The sequence below is a fragment of the Anas acuta genome, chromosome 1 (assembly GCF_963932015.1).
Source record: "Anas acuta chromosome 1, bAnaAcu1.1, whole genome shotgun sequence".
NCBI classification, from domain to species: domain Eukaryota; kingdom Metazoa; phylum Chordata; class Aves; order Anseriformes; family Anatidae; genus Anas; species Anas acuta.
The window spans coordinates 78,230,908-78,249,837 of NC_088979.1; the positions used below are offsets into that span (position 1 = coordinate 78,230,908).

At 42.0% G+C, this 18,930-nt stretch overlaps 1 protein-coding gene and 1 long non-coding RNA gene across 2 annotated transcripts; one reads left to right on the forward strand and one right to left on the reverse strand.

Moving 5' to 3' along the window:
* Positions 1–560: 560 nt before the first annotated feature.
* LOC137857275 (uncharacterized) lies at positions 561–1,315 on the forward strand. The gene is made up of 2 exons (XR_011097044.1): positions 561–1,142; positions 1,184–1,315. It is a non-coding gene; the product is annotated as an uncharacterized lncRNA (long non-coding RNA).
* PIGA (phosphatidylinositol glycan anchor biosynthesis class A) lies at positions 1,192–7,719 on the reverse strand. Its single transcript, XM_068683553.1, has 5 exons — positions 6,815–7,719; positions 6,097–6,229; positions 4,816–4,948; positions 3,385–3,591; positions 1,192–1,737 (listed from the first exon to the last, which is right to left on the reverse strand). Exons 1-5 carry the CDS (start codon positions 7,521–7,523, stop codon positions 1,474–1,476), a joined length of 1,446 nt encoding a protein of 481 aa, XP_068539654.1. The 5' UTR covers positions 7,524–7,719; the 3' UTR covers positions 1,192–1,473.
* Positions 7,720–18,930: the final 11,211 nt, after the last annotated feature.

Genomic DNA, 18,930 nt, shown 5'->3' on the forward strand with positions numbered 1-18,930 from the left:
TAAATATTAATACATTGGCCAATGATACATAATACTCAGGGTCATAGAATCATAAGACTTTCAGTCTTCAGTGATGCTTGAAAGGGAAATCAACCCAGTGCATTAGGCAGGGAGTAGTTTGAGCGTTGTCTGAAGTAAACAAGAGAAGTTTGCCTCCTCTCACATTTGTACATTCTGCTGCCTGTTCCAACCATAAATTACTTACTGATGTACTTACCAGATGCAAGGAACTTTTTGTTTTCCCCTCAAGAAAAGCATATCTATTGGTTACTTCCATTTAAGGGATGCCTTCCCCAGATTTAAGTTGCATGACCTGTCTGACAGTGTCTCTGGTGTGGTCTAGGTGAAATCATGCACACTAAACACTGTCCCTCCCAGAGAGAGACTGAAATGCCATTTACGTCAAAAGCAGGGGAACAAGAGGAGAAGGGAGAAAAACAAAACAAAACAAAAAAAACACCATAGAGAATATGATGGTGCTTGTTGAGGCTTGTTAAGCCCTTCATAAATTTCTCTCTCTCTCTCATTCAGATACACACACGCACGCAAACACACGTTACTTCATACTTTGGCATAGTCTGTTGGAGGTGTTTTCAGGCCTGAGCTGATTCTGAAGGCTAATTGCTATCATCTTAATCTAAGTAATATCATTCCTTCACCTATGTATTTTTACAAAAGCCACCTATGTACTTAAAAAAAAAAAAAAAGACATAAGCTTTACCTCACTTTCATATGTTAGTTAGCAGGATACTTGTGATGAAGATATCAGAAGCTCTTTATGGAGTTTTGATTTGGCAACAGAATGATCTAATTTTCATTAGGGACAAACTTCAAAATAATGTTGCTGTGCACACAAAACATTGTCACTGGGACACAACTGCTGGAACTAAGTCTCTGAAATTTCCATGTTAATAATGAATTTACAGTAAATTAATTATTACTGTGGAATTTCTTAGTATGACTACCTTCAAGTGTAATTCTCATCGTAGGAAAAAAAAGGTATGTTTTGTTCAGTATTTAATTTTTTTTTTAAATAGGTCTCAAAAATCACAGTAAATATCAGGAATTGACAGGGACTACTGTAAACTAATGTAATTCTTGTGTTTTGCTTTTCCAAATATCACAAAAGTTTACACTCACTAGTACACTCAATATTGAGTTTACACTCAATAGTACAGAATAGTCTGTACTATTCAAGTTATAGAGAAAAATCTAATATTTTTGTCTCAAAGGCTCTTGACACATGTAAATATCCACGTTCTCCCCCCAGCTTTAAGTGCAAAAGAGATGTCCATATACTTGTAAGAATCCAAAACTAAATTAAAACATAATCCTAAATTGAGGTAGCACATTTAACCAAGTTTCTTTCAAAGAACTTCAGAAAGAAACCGTAGAATTTGAAAAGTAATGTCTCTAACAGCAAGCTTTAAAACCTTTAGGAACTGAAGCATTTTTTCTCTCCATTGGAGGATTTTAGGAGATCGGAGGTTCTTCTTTAACTCTTCCTTTTTTCCCAGAAAAATACTGTTTAGTCCATGCACCTTTAGGACCTGTGGCATCTATTGCAACATCAATAATGGAATCTGGAGTCATCCACCTCAGAAACACCAAGAAGAGGAAGTTCAGAACAGCAAGAAGAGCAAAAATATACCCAGTCACTGGGCCACAGTGAGATATTAGTCTGTCAAGTCGCTCATTCATTGGTAAAACCTTTTCACCTGCAACCCTCTCGTATACCTAAAAAGGAGAAAAGAGAGAGTGAAATCTTAAGAGTGATGTTGCTTCTACCTCAAAAATCAAGCTTTGTTGTCAATGTGCAAAATACAGTATCTATTCCTAACAACTATATGTGACAAATGTTACACCAAAAAGCTTTGCAAGTTTAAAATGATTTATGAGTATTCCAGAAATTTAAATTTATGCAATGGTTAAGGAGAAAAATGAAAAAGAAATCTTCTATTTTATGACAGCCCTTGAGAATATTTCACTAGATAGAAAGACAGCGTAATTTGCCTCTAATCTAATGTTACAGAGAGTTTTTTGAATTAATGGGATGGATTCTAATCTCTTAGACACACCAGTCAAGCACAGAGTCTGAACACGCAGTTACGAGATTTTCAACACAAAGATGGATGAACACATAGCTAGGTGGGCAATCTTCCAATATCTGTATTTGGACAGTCAAGCAAATCAGAATAGGATTCTGATTTTTATTTAAAGAAACGCTAGTATGATAAAATTCAATGAATGTGGAAAGCAAATACATGGTATTAGTGACAACATACATACTAACTACAACCACTGGTCCAGTGTTTCATAGAACAGAAAACTACTATATGTGACTAAAGACTTAAATCATTCAAAAGAGTTTTGTCCTTGAGAACATTACAGACGTCATCCTACAAATACATCAGCAATGAGCTAACCAACAACACTCCTTTGTGCAACATAAGTTCTATGTGTCCTCCTCCCAGTTACGCTAACATTTCCCTTCACAGAGTTTGGTTTAATTTCTTAGGGAAGGGCTATAAAAGAAACTGAAACCTAGGCTAACTTCTACAAAAACTTTGCAACTGAAATATTGTTTGCAGATTAAAAAAAAAAACGTAAGATGAATTGTACTGATAGTCCTTGAAAAAGATCAGATAAACTGGTTGTGTATGATGATTCTTCAAGTAGACTAGGAGGAGAGATATGTATCTGAGTAACAGTACAATGTAATTAAGATGTATCTGTTTCAACTACTCTCTTGTCTAAAACATAGGGGCTGAAGTCAAAAGTGACATATCTCCACAGGAGTTAATAAATTATTGCAGTTAATATTCCTCGCTAATGACAGAGTTTTCACACCAAAGCACAGTTCTAATTCTGAAATATGATTTCAAAAGCATGATAATTTATTTTCATTACATCCATAGCGCTCATGTATATTCAGCTATGTCTGCTGGCATTACGCTACCTCGCATCACTTTAAACCACTCATTAGCATGCCACAGACAAAACTGTGTCATGAACTCTATCTTTTCATACATCTTATGCAGCATGTTTTCCAGCTATGCCAGAAGAGCTACTTATTGTGAAGACTCTGGGGAGAAAAAAATATGAGTAGAAATGTAACTAAAGGTCTAGGCTGTTCTTCAGAATACTTACCAGTAGTTATGTAATAGAAAAAAATACAAATAGGGGAAAAACAATAACAAAAATGGGAAGTAGTTGGGAAAAAGGAAGTATTTTGTGAACCTTTTTAAACCACGTATTTTATAGAAAATATTCAGAAGTTAAACTGAAGAATTACAAAAAGAACACACACAGTAAAGTTTCAAAGAAATCACTTTTCAGAAATGTACTTGAATTAAAAAAAAAAAAAAAAGTGGCTATACATACTTTTTCAGTTCTCTCTGCTACATCCCTCCAGGTATAAAATGTCTTTACTTTATTATGAACAGCTTCTGGAGATGGTAGTGTTCCCGATCTGAGCTGGGCAATAGCCTTTTCTAGACCATCACACAATGATTTCACAGATGGTTCACATAAAATAATGAGATTTTCTGGAAGCACCTCAGGAATCCCACCAACTTTTGTACTCACAACCTTTGAAAGAAACAAAAGAAATACTACATATGTTGCATAGCAATGAAGTCCAGAGATGATACTGCTATTACACTGTTTAGATTGTTTAGATTGTTCATTGGAGATGAAGAGAGGGGAAAAAAAAACACAACACAAATCCAATGACTGGTTGCCATGAAGGCAAAGACTACTATGAAGCTTGGGGAGTTTTACCTGCATATGTGAATGGAAGGCGTAGGCCCTAGAAAGGACCTCACACAGCAGAATACTTTTAACGATGTTCAGAGTGACTCGTTGGTAGCATAAGACAGAATGATTGGCCTAGTGTGTGTATAATGAGACATCTTTCCTAAAGATGTTTGTCACAATACACAGCTAGATCTGTGTAATTAGATTTTGGATCTTCTCTCCATAGTTCCTCATGAAAACCATTACCTATACTTAGAGGAGATAATTTTACCACATCACCTTTGGTTTATGACTTGTAAGATACTGAACACTTAAAAGAATTTCTTCAGAAGTTCAGTAATTACTGTTTTTAAAGAGAAACCAGAAACTACTAAGATTTGTATTCTTTAATCATCTCTAAACAGCAGGCAACAGTAGGAAAACCACAGAATTTTGGCACCCCTAGAGAAGTAAACAAATGACTGGAGAATGAATGCCACAAATACGTAGTAACTACCCTGAGAAAATGTTGGAGTGGAGTAAAGCCCCTCACGTTTTCTGTACTTCTTGTTTATAAGTGTCCTGGTTTCACCCCAAATTCTCTCCCCTATCCCCATCATTGACCATATCAATTAGATACTGATAACAATATCAATTAGATCAGTATCTAATTGTTGAAAGACAGCATTGGTACTGTCTTTCAAAAATAAAAAAGACTCTTTAGATTTAAATGTGAGAATCTCAGTTCTTTATGGCTGTTGATTTCTTTTTGCTTTTAGCTGTCGCTCTGCAAACTAAGCTGAATATTAGCCAGAAAGAGTTCTTACTGTGATTAGTGTCTTCTTTCTCTCTCTAACCCTCTTTTCCTACCTTGAATCCCCACATTCTTCTGTCTTACTTTCCATGTTATCTATAAATGTGGGCGATATTTGCTCACCTTTATAGAGATGGAGCTTTGGAAGAAATGAAATAAAATGTTACAAGCACATATTATTTAGTCATGAAGCTTGTTTAAAATGGGTACATGCAGTCTAGATAGTTGAGATCTCTCTTTTTATTTTTATGTTTTTTTTTTACCTGTAGGCCACAGCTTGCTGCTTCCACAATTGCCATACAAAACGCTTCAGTGAGGGAAGTGTTGAGAAAAATGTGCCCCTGGACTAGAACATTTCTAACATCCTGGTGTTCCAAGGCTCCTAGGAGACGTACCCTGCATATAAGAAAAATACAAGAGAAACACTAGGTTTATACTGTAATAATGCCATATGTTACGCATATACTAAAAAATGAGTTCCAGTAGTACATGCTTATTTATATAGAGAGAAGCAGCATAGACACCTTTGCTTTGTTTTCTCTAAATTTTGACCAGCAATTGCTTTAATGTGGTAACCACCTTCAAAACGCTGCTACTGAGCTTGCTATTTCTGGAAGAGAACACAGCTTCATGCAGTTAATTATTAAGATTTATCACTCTTTCTCTGCTTAGATGTATTATCTGAATTTTCAGTGTGAGGTGTGATCAATCTCAGAGTCCAAGGGCAAAAAAAAATAATTAGGGTATCAGTGATCAGGACCTATTCTTTTGAAGAGATGGTGGGAAACAAGAAGAGGATGAAGGAAGAAGTACAAAGAACACTAAAGAAAAAATACAAATAAAAAATTGATCTTTCATACCAGGGAGGCACAGAAGGAGGAATCACTGACTGAAGTACAGAACAGGCAACAGGAAATGGAAAATTAAGAACCTTTTGCTTCCTCTATAAAACGACTTCTGAGGAACAACAAAGACTCAAAAAAATATACAGATGCATATGCATTATGGAAACATTTTGGTGACACAGTAGCACCAAGGAACACCTTTACCTACAAGAACAGGTACTGTTTAAGTCCTGCCCTGAAAGTACCACACTGAAATAAAAAAAGTTAAATGAAGCAAAGCAGAGAGATGTCAACAGGAATGAAACTTCCAAAATTATTAGCAGTTATCCTTAAAAGCAGCAGTGACACAAACTTGCTAACACCTCGTACCATACAGTAATCCAGCAGAAGTGATTTGAACATTGCCATTTCAGAGAAACAATAAATCAATGTCTAATTCAGATTTTCTCTGACTCATGTGAAAGTTCATACAGGGCCAACTTGCAGGATCATAGTCCAACTCTGCAAGTGCTCAGTTGGTGTTTGGTCTATCTGCCATGCCTTCACTCAATAGTTCTCATCTTCTCCAGCCTCAAGACTTTGGGGTTTGTTTGTTGTTGTTTTGGAGGGTGAGGCAGTGAGCGAGGGTGTTAGGGTATTGCTGTTGTCTTTCCCACCCTTAAAATACAGTGAAGGATCATAAACATGCTTAGAACAAACCTGTCATGTAGCTGGTATCTTTCCCGGACTTCTTCCAGTACGATTCGTTTTGGTCCTTCTCCTCCAACTAAGAAATGCAACTCTGGATACTTCTGACAGAGCTCAGGAATTATACCACTAAGCAAGTCTATACCTAAGAGAAGAGAATTTAGGACAAGCTGTATAAAAAAGTATTTGATTTTAGAAGTTATCATGATGCATCCTACTGTGTTAGCGCTACTCCGGATGGGAAAAGTCTCTTGAACAGTTGTCCTGCTGAACACAAAGCTCTTAACAAGAAAAAAGCAAGCAAGCAAACAAACAAAAAACAATGTGTGATCTATTAGGAGACAAATATGATGAACAATGACTTAAACTGATGTTGGTTGATTAAAAAAACAGGTGAAATGCCTTTAACAGAATACATAGATCAGGGCCTAGACCATATCCTCCAGATAAGCCAAACCTTTCACTTTACTGTGAAACTGTGAAACTCCAGCACCTGCAATGCTGGAAAAGAAACAGGCCTCTAAATCCAACAGGTGCAAACTAAGGTGTAGATTCCTTCTTCTTGAATGCATTGACACAAAAGCCCAACCCTGTCAGCTCATGAAGTAGTGAAACCCACTTCAACCCATGCCATAAACCCCATCTACCTGGTAATTATATCCAAGACCTTTCTTACCACAGCCTATAGGAAACGATAGCGAGGGTAAACTTGCGTTTTAGGCCCCATTACCTTTCCTGTACACGAGCCTGCTGACCACGACGATGGTGACGGTCCCGTCATCCCTCCGGGAGGGGTCCGGGGTGAAGTCGGTGGGGTCCACGGCGTTGGGGATGACGGAGACAATGCGCGGGTCCAGGGCCGCCCGCAGCACCGTGTTCTCCTTGCTGGTGTAGGAGACGCAGATGATGTGGTTGGTGTCGCAGAGCGAGACGGTCAGCAGCTTGTTGGTCAGCACCGAGCTGACGTCGGCGAAGCCGAAGAGCGAGTGGTCGGTGAACACCGTCCGCAGCCCCATGGTCTTGGCGTGGAAGAGGGCGTCGTGCGCCATGGCCGAGAAGGAGCTGTGCGCGTGGACCACGCTCACCCGCTCGCGCAGGAAGATGCAGCGCAGCAGGGGCAGGCTGTGGAACAGGGTGGTGGCCGTCGACTGGTTGTACATGACGCGCAGCGGCAGGTAGTACACCTTCAGCCCGTTGCTCAGGTAGCGCACGCCGCGCCGCCCGCCGTAGGCGTGGGTGACCACCAGCACCTTGTGGCCGCGCTCGATCAGGCACTGCGACAGCTGGTAGATGTGGCTCTCCACGCCGCCCATGTTGGGGTAGAAGAAGTCCGACACCATGCACACGCTCTGCGCCGCCGCCGCCGCCGCGCCCCGCGCCGCACGGCCCCCGGCCGCCATCTCGGCACCGCTGCCGCCGGCGGAGCGCCGAGGCGCCATCACGGAACGGCCGCCACCGCCGCTACCGCCCCGTCGGGCCCGCCCGGCCCCGCCATGCCTGACGCGGGCCCTTTAAGAGGGCGGCACCCTGCAGGAGGCGCGGGGCGGGGCGGGGCGGGGGAACGAGCGCGCGCGCGCGCGCCCGTACCGGCCGCCCACCGGGGCGCCCCGGGAGCTCCCCCGCCGCCCTCCCGTTTCCGGGTACGGCCGCGGTCGCCACGGTAACCGCGCGGCCGGCCCGCCCCTCCGGCCCGCTTCGGCCAATCGCCGCCCGGCGCTGGGTCACGCGGGAAAAGGAGCGGCCAATCAGAGCGGCCTCGGGGCGGTGGGAGGGAGGCGGGCGCAATGGCCGCCTGTGGGCGGTGCTGTGGGGGTTCCCCTTCCTCGCCCTGCCCCACCGCACTCGGGGTTGTGGCTGGGGAGGGCTGTGCACAAATAAGTGATTTGTCCCGAGCTGCTGGGACAGATAAAGTGAACTGCACGCCTCAGGCGACGAGTGATGTCACACATCCCCGGGTGGGGGTCTCCTGATAAAATAATCAATGAATAAATAATAAAAATAAACGGTGTGGTAATAATAAATTAATAAACAGCCATAATAAACGCGCCTCCTGATTTACTTTTGGGTTCTGTCAGTCACGCTGGGGTCTCACAAAATTCAAAATAAATAAAGTAATAATACATTATCATGTATTTTATTAAATAACAATATTAAAATAAAAATATTTAAATATAAAAATTTATATTTTTGTATAAATATCAAATAATATGTATCATTAAATAATGAATAAATAAATAAAAGTTAATAAATAATAAGCCTCCTGATTTACTTTGGGGTCTTGTCAGTCACAGCAGGAGCTCACATAACGTTCTCCAGCCTCTTGCTGCAAGTTTTGTTTCTCTGTGACTGGAAATGAAACCCAGCATTTTTACAAACGGCCCAGGGGGCTGGAGTTTGGGAAGTGCAGAAGGGTAGTGTGAGATGTGCTCTGTCGCAGGGAGCTGGCATCGCTCGGCTGTGCCTCTCTGGTCTTCTCAACCAGCTCTGAAATCAGCAGTTCTCACCCCCGGCACTGCCTCGTCCACTGCTGGCTGCCAAGAACTGATGTTATCACACCACGCTTCGGTTGTTCATGTCTTTCCTGTATGCTCCTGCAATTATACTTGGCAGCTGCTTCTCCTCGCCAGCATTTCTGATGTGAATTTTGTCGGATTCGGTTCTATCATCACTCCTGTGCAAATATCCTATGCATGAGTGGTGGTATGAGCTGACCAAGGCTATGGTGCTGGTTGGATTCCAGCTTGCCTTAAACACACAGACACAGACACACACAGAATTTCTAGGTTGGAAGAGACCTCAAGATCATCGAGTCCAACCTCTGACCTAACACTAACAGTCCCCACTAAACCATATCCCTAAGCTCTACATCTAAACGTCTTTTGAAGACTTCCAGGGATGGTGACTCCACCACCTCCCTGGGCAGCCCGTTCCAGTACCTAACAACCCTTTCAGTAAAGAAGTTCTTCCTAACATCTAACCTAAAACTCCCCTGGCGCAACTTAAGCCCATTCCCCCTCGTCCTGTCAGCAGGCACGTGGGAGAACAGGCCAACCCCCACCTCGCTCCAGCCTCCTTTGAGGTACCTGTAGAGAGCCATAAGGTCGCCCCTGAGCCTCCTCTTCTCCAGGCTGAACAAGCCCAGCTCCCTCAGCCGCTCCTCGTAGGACTTGTTCTCCAGGCCCCTCACCAGCTTCGTCGCCCTTCTTTGGACCCGCTCAAGCACCTCGATGTCCTTCTTGTAGCAAGCCGGGACAAAGACCAGAGGTGCTGATCCGAAGAAGAAACAAGGAAGAAATCAGGCACTTTACTCTGGGACTGAAAGAGTTGAAAGACTTTCTTGCGCTGAATAAGAAAACTGTTGCTCATTGAGGTTTTCTGCCACGTTGAGAAAGGTGAGATGGGTATTGGTACATCTGAACCTGCCATCAAGTGCTCCTCCTGGGTGGAGCTCCTGGCAAGAACCTGAATTTGGTGACACCATGCTGTGAAAGAAGATCCAGAGTACCAGGAGGCCATTGGAGTCCTAGTTCTCAGCAGAACCCGGAGCCTGGATGTAAAACAGTTGCTTTAAATGAAATCTAGGAAAACACAAAGTAGTGCCAGGAAAAGGCGAAAAGTACTTGGAGGTACTCAGCTGCAGCACCCTGGGAGGTGATCCCTGGTAAATTACGGTAGTAACCTGCTTCAAGGTCAGGCTGCCCTGAAGAATCAAGCTGTAGTACTCACTGCAACTCTAGCTGTCTGAAAAACAAAACTTTTTTTTTAACTATTTGGAAAAAATATTTTTTTCTTTTTTTTTTTTTTTTCTTTTTAAACTAGCAATTGCTAATAACAAATTCCTTGAACGCTCTGTAGAAAAACTGTAATTATTGGTATGCAAACTTAAGAGATGAATCGGAATCAGTGTACAACACAGCAGCCTCTCATCAAAAAAAAAGAAGTAAAGTTTGACATGGCCCATAAGCCGATATTAACCATTGTGCAAATCCAAAATACTCTCAGTGACCTACAAAACCTTCCACGGGATACACCCACTTCATCTAAGAAACCTCTTCTTATGCCATGGGACGGCTATGATTTTTTTTGGCCCTCTACTTATCTGAACTTTGGAGTGCTTTCTCAGCAGCTGGCCATAAGCTCTGGAATGTCTTTCTGGAGGAGGTCAGGAAAAGTATTACAGTGAAGTTTTCCTGCCTTTGATCTTGCATGTTAACTTTGATGTTCAGACATCCATGTTCTACGTTAAACGTGTCTAGTTATGCTTAGTGTCATGTCTTCAGTCCAATTCTGTCACCCTGTACCAGCAAGTTCCTCCCCTTGTCATATTCAAAATATCCTGAAAATTTTGTCTACCTGTGAGCCTGGAACAACCCGTAGCGGAAAGGAAAGACATCCTTGATACTGCAAAGTTGGCAAAAATACTGCTAAATTTTCTATCCACAACTGTTTCATGAGATTGGGGTACCCCACGCTTTTCCCCAGCTGGGTTGCTGGGTTGTATATTCAGAAAATTGTCATTAATCTTGGGCATATTCAGAATCGGTCCTGCCCTGATCTGAGGTTGAGCTGCTATAAAGGGACCAGCAGCTGAAGAGGAATTCAGGTTTCGTTCTTTCCTAAATGCCTAAACTCGATGCATTCACTCCCTCATTAAAAGTACACACAAGGTCAGAATAAGACTGTGGAATATGTAAAGTAGGGAGTAAAGACGGTAACAGTAGACAGTAAAAAACAATGATAGCAGAGTAATTACTGCTTTCAAGCCTGATCCTTGAATGCTCCCTAAAGCACCCTTATGAGTTGAGTTAAAGGAAAGAGATGATGGAGGAGGCTTAAAGAGACTCTTGTGGCGTTGTTCTGGTAGCAGATGTCACCTTGCCTCAAGGAGATCGCTTCAGTGCTCCTGAAAACACAGAACTTTTTCACCAGGTACCACGCTAAATTATCTCCCTCTCAGACCCCTCTCACGCTGAGTTTGTCACAGCCCCAGCCTGATGTACAACGTTGCATCTATTGAATATCTTGAGCACAAAATATCAGCTTGGTGCAGTGCCTTTGCTGTGTGTAATAAGTTGGTGTGTTAAATTAACACATTCATTTATAGGAATATGTCTAAAGCATGCAGTTTATTATTTCAAAATGTTAGTAGTTGGCAAGAGCAGATAATTGGTCGTCCACAAAGTAGTTCACAAAAGAACTGTTCTGCTCCCCATCCTGATACCATGGCGAGGGAACAATTGTAGTCCTGGAAAATAAATGCCACAAGAAATGGTTCTCTGCTCATAGAGCAGTAAGTTCTTTTTCCATTTTACCGGCATGTGTCCCTTCCAAGCACAATATCTAAGGCAGGTGAATTTGCTAATAGATGTGAGAAGTTGATCAGCAGCTCTGTGTCTGTCAGGTCTCACATCTGTATCTACCCTGTGCTCCTAAGGCATGTCCCAAGGTCTTGATCTCTCGGTTGCCCTCTGTGCACTTCAGCTCTTGCCCAGCCAAGATCCCAGGTCTGCTTCCCGCTCAAATCAGGATGGTGACGAGGCAGAAGAGCCAGTGGGCTTGGGAGCCATCGGAGTGCATATACCAAGGAGTGGCTTGTGGTCTCCTGAGCTCACACACAGGTCACGTCTCTGTCCTCACCAGCACAAGACTAGCTCACAGTGCACAACGGTTGCTGTGGATTATCCTCTTTAAAGCTTTCACCACACCAGTGGCGTTCTCCAGGGGTCGGTTTTGGGGCCCATTCTCTTTAATATATTTACTGATTACTTGGATAAGGGAATTGAGTGCACCCTCAGTCCTTTTGCAGATGTCTCCAAGATAGGGGGAAGTGTCAATCTGCTGGAGGGTAGGAAGGCCCTCCAGAGGGACCTGGACAGGATGGGTCGATGGGCAGAGGCCAATGGGATGAGGTTCAACATGGCTAAGTGTTGGGTCACAACAACCCCATGCAGCACTACAGGCTTGGGGTAGAGTGGAGAAGCTGGTGGTCGGCCTCTTCTCCCAGGTAACTGGTTATAGAACTAGAGGGAATGACCTCAAGTTGCATCAGGGGAGATTTAGGTTAGAAATTAGGAGACATTTCTTCTCAGAAAGAGCAGTCAGGCATTGGAACAAGTTGCCCAGGGAAGTGGTGGCATAACCATCCCTGGGGGTATTCAAGGAAAGGTTGGACGTGGTGCTTAGGGACATGGTTTAGTGGGAGACATTGGTAGTAGGGTGGTGGTTGGACCTTGAAGGTCTCTTCCAACTTTCTTGGTTCTATGATTACATTCAGGGATCATTTTGGTGAGTGCCAGGTCTAAGAGCCCTTCCCTGTGCCCAGCAGGAGCAGTCCCTGGAAGCAGATCTGGGCTGCTGGCAGTCTTCTGCCTATTCAGCAGAGCCAGTGATCCCACTTCGTGGCTCCCCACATGGGACAGAAAAAATCCTGGGCAAACAATACAGAGTGATGACTGGGCTCTCCCTGACAGCTCAAATCGGTCAGAAATGTGGGTTAGCTTTGTACTGGCAGACCTAATGGATATCTGTCCTGCAGCCAGCATACAAGCGGCATCAGCTCTCTGACAAGTAATCTGACTAACATGACAGAAATGCAGTCATGTGCCAGTATCTGATGTGGATCACATATGATACAGTAACAGGCAGATCTGGTATCAATTGTTATGAAGCCACAGTCTGTTGACTGGACTAGACTTGGCTTTACTATTTTTTTTTATTAGTTTTGCTACACTTTACAGTCTATTTAATTGCAGGTCTGAATTTCCATTTCTGCAGCCTCGAGGCCATTTCTGTGCTTTAGCGTTTGCACATCATCTGTGGTAGAAGAGAAGGCCTGTCTTACACTTCTGTTTGTACATTTAAGACAGGACTTGACAAACTCGTTAAAAAATCTTGGAAATTTATTGCCAAAGAGTCGATACAAGATGAAGTGCCAGAGCTCTCAGATGGTTCAAATATTAAAATGCTAGCAAAATGGATTTTATTGAGAATTAAACAAGTCTAAGGACTTAGTGGAGGAAAGAAAAAAAAAAAAAGTGCAGTGACAACAGCAGATGGAGCTATTGGAAACGTAAAATCTTGGTCCTGGTGGGGATGCAAAATATTCTCTGTACAAAGCTTCAGAACCTTCACCTGGGATGTTTTATATCCTGCTACTAATGCTCCCACCATACATAAGCTCCAGAATGTTGCTTAAAATAATAAATCCAATATTTCAATAGTTTGTATCTGGCCTTAAACTGTAAAGCAAGCATAATTCATTTTACATGTACTTTAAAATCCATCCAAACAAGTGTTTCTTTAAGTTCATAGCAGTAGTGTAGCCTTGAATATGTAAAGATTAAAAACCAGGCAAAGTCTCTAGAGGAAGCAGTAATTTTTATTTGACTGTTAGAGTGTGCAAAACTCTAACTGTTTGGGTTTTGTTTTTGTTTTTTACAGATGCTTTCAGGCACACAAACTCTTTTTGAGGTTTGAAATTGAAGCCACAGGCTTCAGGCTTTCTGCAGGTTGGAAACATTGCTGCGAGTATAGTTTAATTACCGTGGAGCACAGCAAGGTGATAAGGTGATAGCCCTCCAGGGAACAGGTAGAGAGGGTAAGCAATTATTAGCTATGAAATCTTTAGGGGTGATTTGTGGATGGTTTTAAAATAGTATACACGGGAAAGCACCAGAGCAGAGAGAGACCAGATGATTTTAAAGGGCTTTTCGTAACATGCCTTTGTAATTGAGTTACAGGAAAATATGGCAGTTTATTATGGAGGCAGTATTGATAAGAAGTGTTACATAGTTCTTGTGAAATGTTGAGCCTTTCCTTGTGTTTTGTGACCTGTATTGTTTGTTTTATTCTCAACAGTGAAGCTAAATAACAGCCATGCAACCACATTTGAGAATTGAAACTCAAATCTGAACAGTTAGCCCATTCATAGGGAGTAAGAAAAGCTTTCCCGAGCAAGAAGGAAGAACAAAGGAGGCACATGAATGTGCTTAGACAGCCAGATCAGGGGTCAAGGGAAAGTTCTGGATAAATACTTTACCATTGAGTCACCTGACAGTGTGATGGGTTAGTCTGGTTATCTTGCATCAGTTTCAGCTGAACCTGTGAAATTAAGGTACATGCCACCAGTACACTCCTCACCAGTTAAAAATACCACTTTGCAAAACAAGTAGGGCAGAAGACCAGGGGAAATGCTTCCTTCTTTGTTACCTTCTTGCCACTTACTTTGTAATTATACTCAATAAGCTGACATTTTTGATACAATCGTTATGGTTTAAAATATATAGCATATACTAATGCAGATTAGAATAAAGTCATTGATTATTCAGCCATAAATGTGCCAAAGGTAGCTTTTGATGTTTAAGATATGAAATAGTTCACACTAAGTCATGAATCCTCAATGCTGTGAACCTGGGAGGACCTTTCAAATTGAATGGTATCGTAAAGTATGATAAAAGTGAAAACCAAGAAGGGTGTTAATGGCATAGAAGTCAAAATAGACCAAGCCCTGACAGCATCTTTTTATGTACTCAATTTGCTTTATTGGCTAAAGGAACAGTTTCCTTTTAAGTTAATTTAAAACAGACTTTCTCCCTCCTGGAGTGAAAATTTTTTATTGAAGTTTTGAGTAACTGCTGATGTAGGAGTCTGACAGAAATGAAACAAATGGCAGTACACCATTTATAACCCCTGACTTGTTTGTTTTTTAATGTAGAGTGTAATAAATGAGAACACAGATTCACTTGTCCTGGTAACCACCTTGTACTTCCACAAAGGCTTATTCATTCCATGAGTCCCAAATTAGAAGGTGACAGCTCCTTCCATATTTTGAAGTTGAAAAACATTTATCAGTTATTTACAAAATATAAATGGAAATAGCAGCTGAAGGAGCTTCCATTACTGTTATTTTATTTTGTTTTCTGGATTTCCTTTTCCTTTCTTTACACTACTGTAAAGCAAAGTAACTATTGATTTAAATAACATAACTCCAGGCTTACTGTTGCACATGAAAGCAAAAAACATACTTTTTTTTTTTTTTTTCTGACAAAATGTGCAGACAGGGGATGTGCTAGAGAGCCACATGATGAGTAAGGGCACCCATGTGGGGAAGAATGGCTGGAAAACATGAAAGAAACTTAAGAGTCAGCTGGACCTGATTCCCAAAGGATACATATGGATGTATATGCTTGCAATGTATATGAATATGACAGGATTTATGTATGGTCTGTCAAGCTTTGCATGAATAATGTGTGCTATAAGCAGTGTCACAGTACGTGACATATGACAGCTTCTGAAGTAAATGGCAGCACTGCATTCAAGATTCACTCGAGTTTCTTCAGTCACCTCTGTCCTTCTGGAAGTCAAGCACAGTCTTAACAAGTAGATAAAGATTTCCTGACTCTTTCAGATGCAATGGGAATATATTGCTCGTTCAGTCTTTTTCCTGCCCTCTCCCCCAAAAAAGCACGTGCAGGTTTGAAAGCTAGCTAGACATAAAAAGTGATATTTTTTAGAAACTACCTGCACATTTTTTTCAGAATTAACAGTTATTATTTAAGTAGTGTCATTCCTATTATAGAGATGGATATGTAGAGGCCATAATCCAAATGTTGGATTAAAGACATCCCTCATTATATAAAAATTGAGACACACCATAACAGGAAATTTTAGCATTATTATTCTGGCTATGAAACCTGTAAATCATGTCCATATGTTTAAAAAGCAAGTCATGCTGAACGCAGTAATAAAAGGCATTTCAAACTTCAAACACTACGTTCCTCTGTTCAATAACCTTCCCTCTGAGAAGGTCATTTAGTCATAGGTTAAAAGCTAATGACATCAGTCAAAAGCCAGATCTGCCATGAATTTTACATACCCCATTTAAGTCTCCTGAATTGTTTTATTAAATCTCTGTTATTAAATTCTGATGTATTGATATGAAAGATAACAGAAAGCATTTCTATTCCCAAGTTTATTGAATATTTTGAAATGGATCGACTCCAGAATTTCTCAAATCAAATAACACTATAAATTCTTATAAGTCCTCATCAAATTCTAATTATCTGTTTTTGTTTCCGTCTCCACCCAGAGCCTCCTTTTAGTCATAGTTTTCCATGCAAAGGATTTGAAGCCTGTGCCACGGTATTAGCAACATCCGGATCTTCTTTGGGCTGTGACAATGATGATCATCATGCGGCACTGGCGTTCACAACATTATGCTTAAACTCTTGAGCTTTTCCACGTAGTACTTGGGTGAGTGCTATAAATAGCCAGTACGTGCTCTAGCTTTGGTTATTTTCTCATCATACAGGAGAGCGGGACGGAAAAGTGCGGCACACAGCAATGCAGAGACTGGCAGAGAGTCTTACAGCTGGGGATCTGCCAGGATGGAAATTTATTGTAATAGAAATAAGCTGCAAGATCCCTGTGCTGCCAACACAGTAGTGCACTGGCACAGTTCAAAAAGTACGTGACTGAAGGCTTCAGAAGATGGAAGTGCCTTTCTTAGTCCTTTATGCAGAAGCCAATGGGAGGGAAAGAATGGCCAATGCTCACACTCTGAACCATTAATGTGTAGGGTTAGAGAAAGGTATTTTCATGTTCAAAGTGTGAATCTGGCTAATTCAGAGCCTTTGGGTGCCTCTGCTTTGCCACCCAGCACTGCACCCTAGGTTAGGTGAAGTGAGAGGAGTTGCATCCATCCTACAGAGCTGCAGGGGAAGGCTGTAGTGCTGTCCTGGTGGTGCTGCGTGGTGTCTTTGGCAATGGGACACCAGCAAGAAGCATCCCCTTCCCCTGCCAGCCCTGGCACAGTGTATGTGCTTGTCTTGGCCTCATTTTGTGTCCTGGAGTGCCAGAGGCAGCTGGCTGACAGATGAATGGGTTCATGGAAGAGGAAGACTTGCGTGAGGTGCTGTGCTGCACCAGGAGGGAAAGAGGTGGGGTGTGATTAGGGTGCATGTATGCACATGCACACACAGACACTCATCCCCCATTCTCCTATCCTGCAAAGGTTTGGGTCTTAACTTTGTGTGCCAGACAATCCTATTTGATCAAAGACGCACATTTGTAAGCCTTCTGCAAATTCTGAACACATTTTCTCTCATTTTTACAAGTTTCTACCAAAAATATTTACCTAAGCATTTCACAAAGTCATCCAAAAGTTTATCACAAAATTTTGAGGTTAAGGGTTAAAATCACTTTGTGGCTTAGGCTGAATGAAGCCTATGGATGCAGCAACATCTCTCTCTTGGGATCTTCAATCCCAAGTGGGACCTCCAGGCACAAGTCTGTCTTACAGTGGTCTAGGAAGGTGCAAAAACCTCAGAGCAGGGTTCTCAGCGGTGGTCAGTGATGGGACCTTTCCAGCCTCAGCAGCCTCAGTATCCAAATGGCTTTTGCACTCTCCTGGGGGTTGGATGGCTTATGACCAAATCCCTCTCTGCCTCACTAAGAAAAGCTTTCAAACATGGTTTTCAGCTCCTTAGTGATTGCTTTAGCTAAGAGCCTTCTGGAGTTGGAGCAGACTTATTTGTCTCTCAGGTTGGAGCAATTCTGTTTTTGTTTTTTTTTTTTTAAAATTAAAATGAATTTCTACCCCTGTCAGGGTGGAAAGCTGAGGAAGCCTCTACAGATCAGCACTGACAAGGCTGAGACATAATTAATACAGGACTCCAACTGCTAAATCTCAATGTAAGACAAGCTAGGAAATGCAAAAGCTTATACTCTTTCCACGTGTCACTCAAAGTCAGACCTCTGCAAACCCAGAGGGCATCTTCTCATCCTGCCTTTTTATGTCAGTACAGCTCTACTGACTTCAGGAATTATTTATTCATGAGCCTAGCAGGTCTCCAGTCAGATCCAACCTGTGGAAAACCATTCATTTTCCAGTTGTTGCACTGTTAAATGACACTATAAACTACTGCCCATGGGCGATGTGGTTATAGTAAAGGAATACACGTTAACTTTCTTGACACTGAAGAAGAATTCAGCTGTACAAACACTGATGTATAGTTTCAGGCAAAGGTGTATTGTTACTTCATATGCCACTAGTGCCATCAGTTAAGTGTCTGGTTCAGTGTGAGGTGCCTGGGCTTGCAGAGCACCGTGCCTCTGCAGCTCCTTTGCTTTCTGAGGAATGTGCTAATGGTGTAGATGACATTAATTCCACCACAGGGTCGGGAGACCTCTGACTACAGGTGAGGTGAAAAGTGATGGGAAGGTTCGTTTCTTTTAAGGACCTTCACATAGCTCAGAGACTTCACCCACCATGAATATATGTCTGAATTTAGAGCCTCTCAGAAAAGTGAGGGAAGTGTAGGGTGTGCTGCTTTTACTGCCCGTCTGGCTCACCTTATTTTATACTGGGGTCCTGTTCTGGTCCTTGTTCATGTGGCAGGCCAGTTGCATATGCGTGTGCTGTGCAGGAAACCCCCCAGCAGGGGAGCCCAGTGTAGATGAGGAGGCAACTTAAAGGATTCTTATAGGATTGAGTTCTGATTTTATTTTAAAGAAATCTACTTTTCCCTATAAAAATACAATAAAAAATAAATAAAATAACCCTCCGAGATGCACATCAAAAAGCTATTTTCTATTCCACACATTGTGTCGACCTTTCCATCTCCATTGCAGTTGTTTCATTTCCTCTGCTCCCTCCACTCACAATGCAGTATAGAATTGGAGAGTTCGGCAAAGCGGAAAAAATGATTCAGTCATCAAGATCATCATTTCCAGTTCAAGATTGCTGCTTACAATATTTTCTCTAGAATGACTCAGACCGGACTTCAGTGGCTCAGAAAATAATGTTGTCCTTGTACTTGATTTGGTTAAAACACTGTTATTCAGGCC

What these genes read in the sequence shown, in the direction of transcription:
- PIGA (XM_068683553.1), bottom strand. Translation starts at nt 7,523, where the DNA reads ATGGCGCCTCGGCGCTCCGCCGGCGGCAGCGGTGCCGAGATGGCGGCC. An exon ending in CAGCAAGCTGTGGCCTACAG is followed by an intron (nt 3,592 to 4,815) that starts GTAAAAAAAAAA and finishes TTTCTTTCAAAG; the next exon opens with GTTGTGAGTACAAAAGTTGG. An exon ending in TAGCAGAGAGAACTGAAAAA is followed by an intron (nt 1,738 to 3,384) that starts GTATGTATAGCC and finishes TCTCCTTTTTAG; the next exon opens with GTATACGAGAGGGTTGCAGG.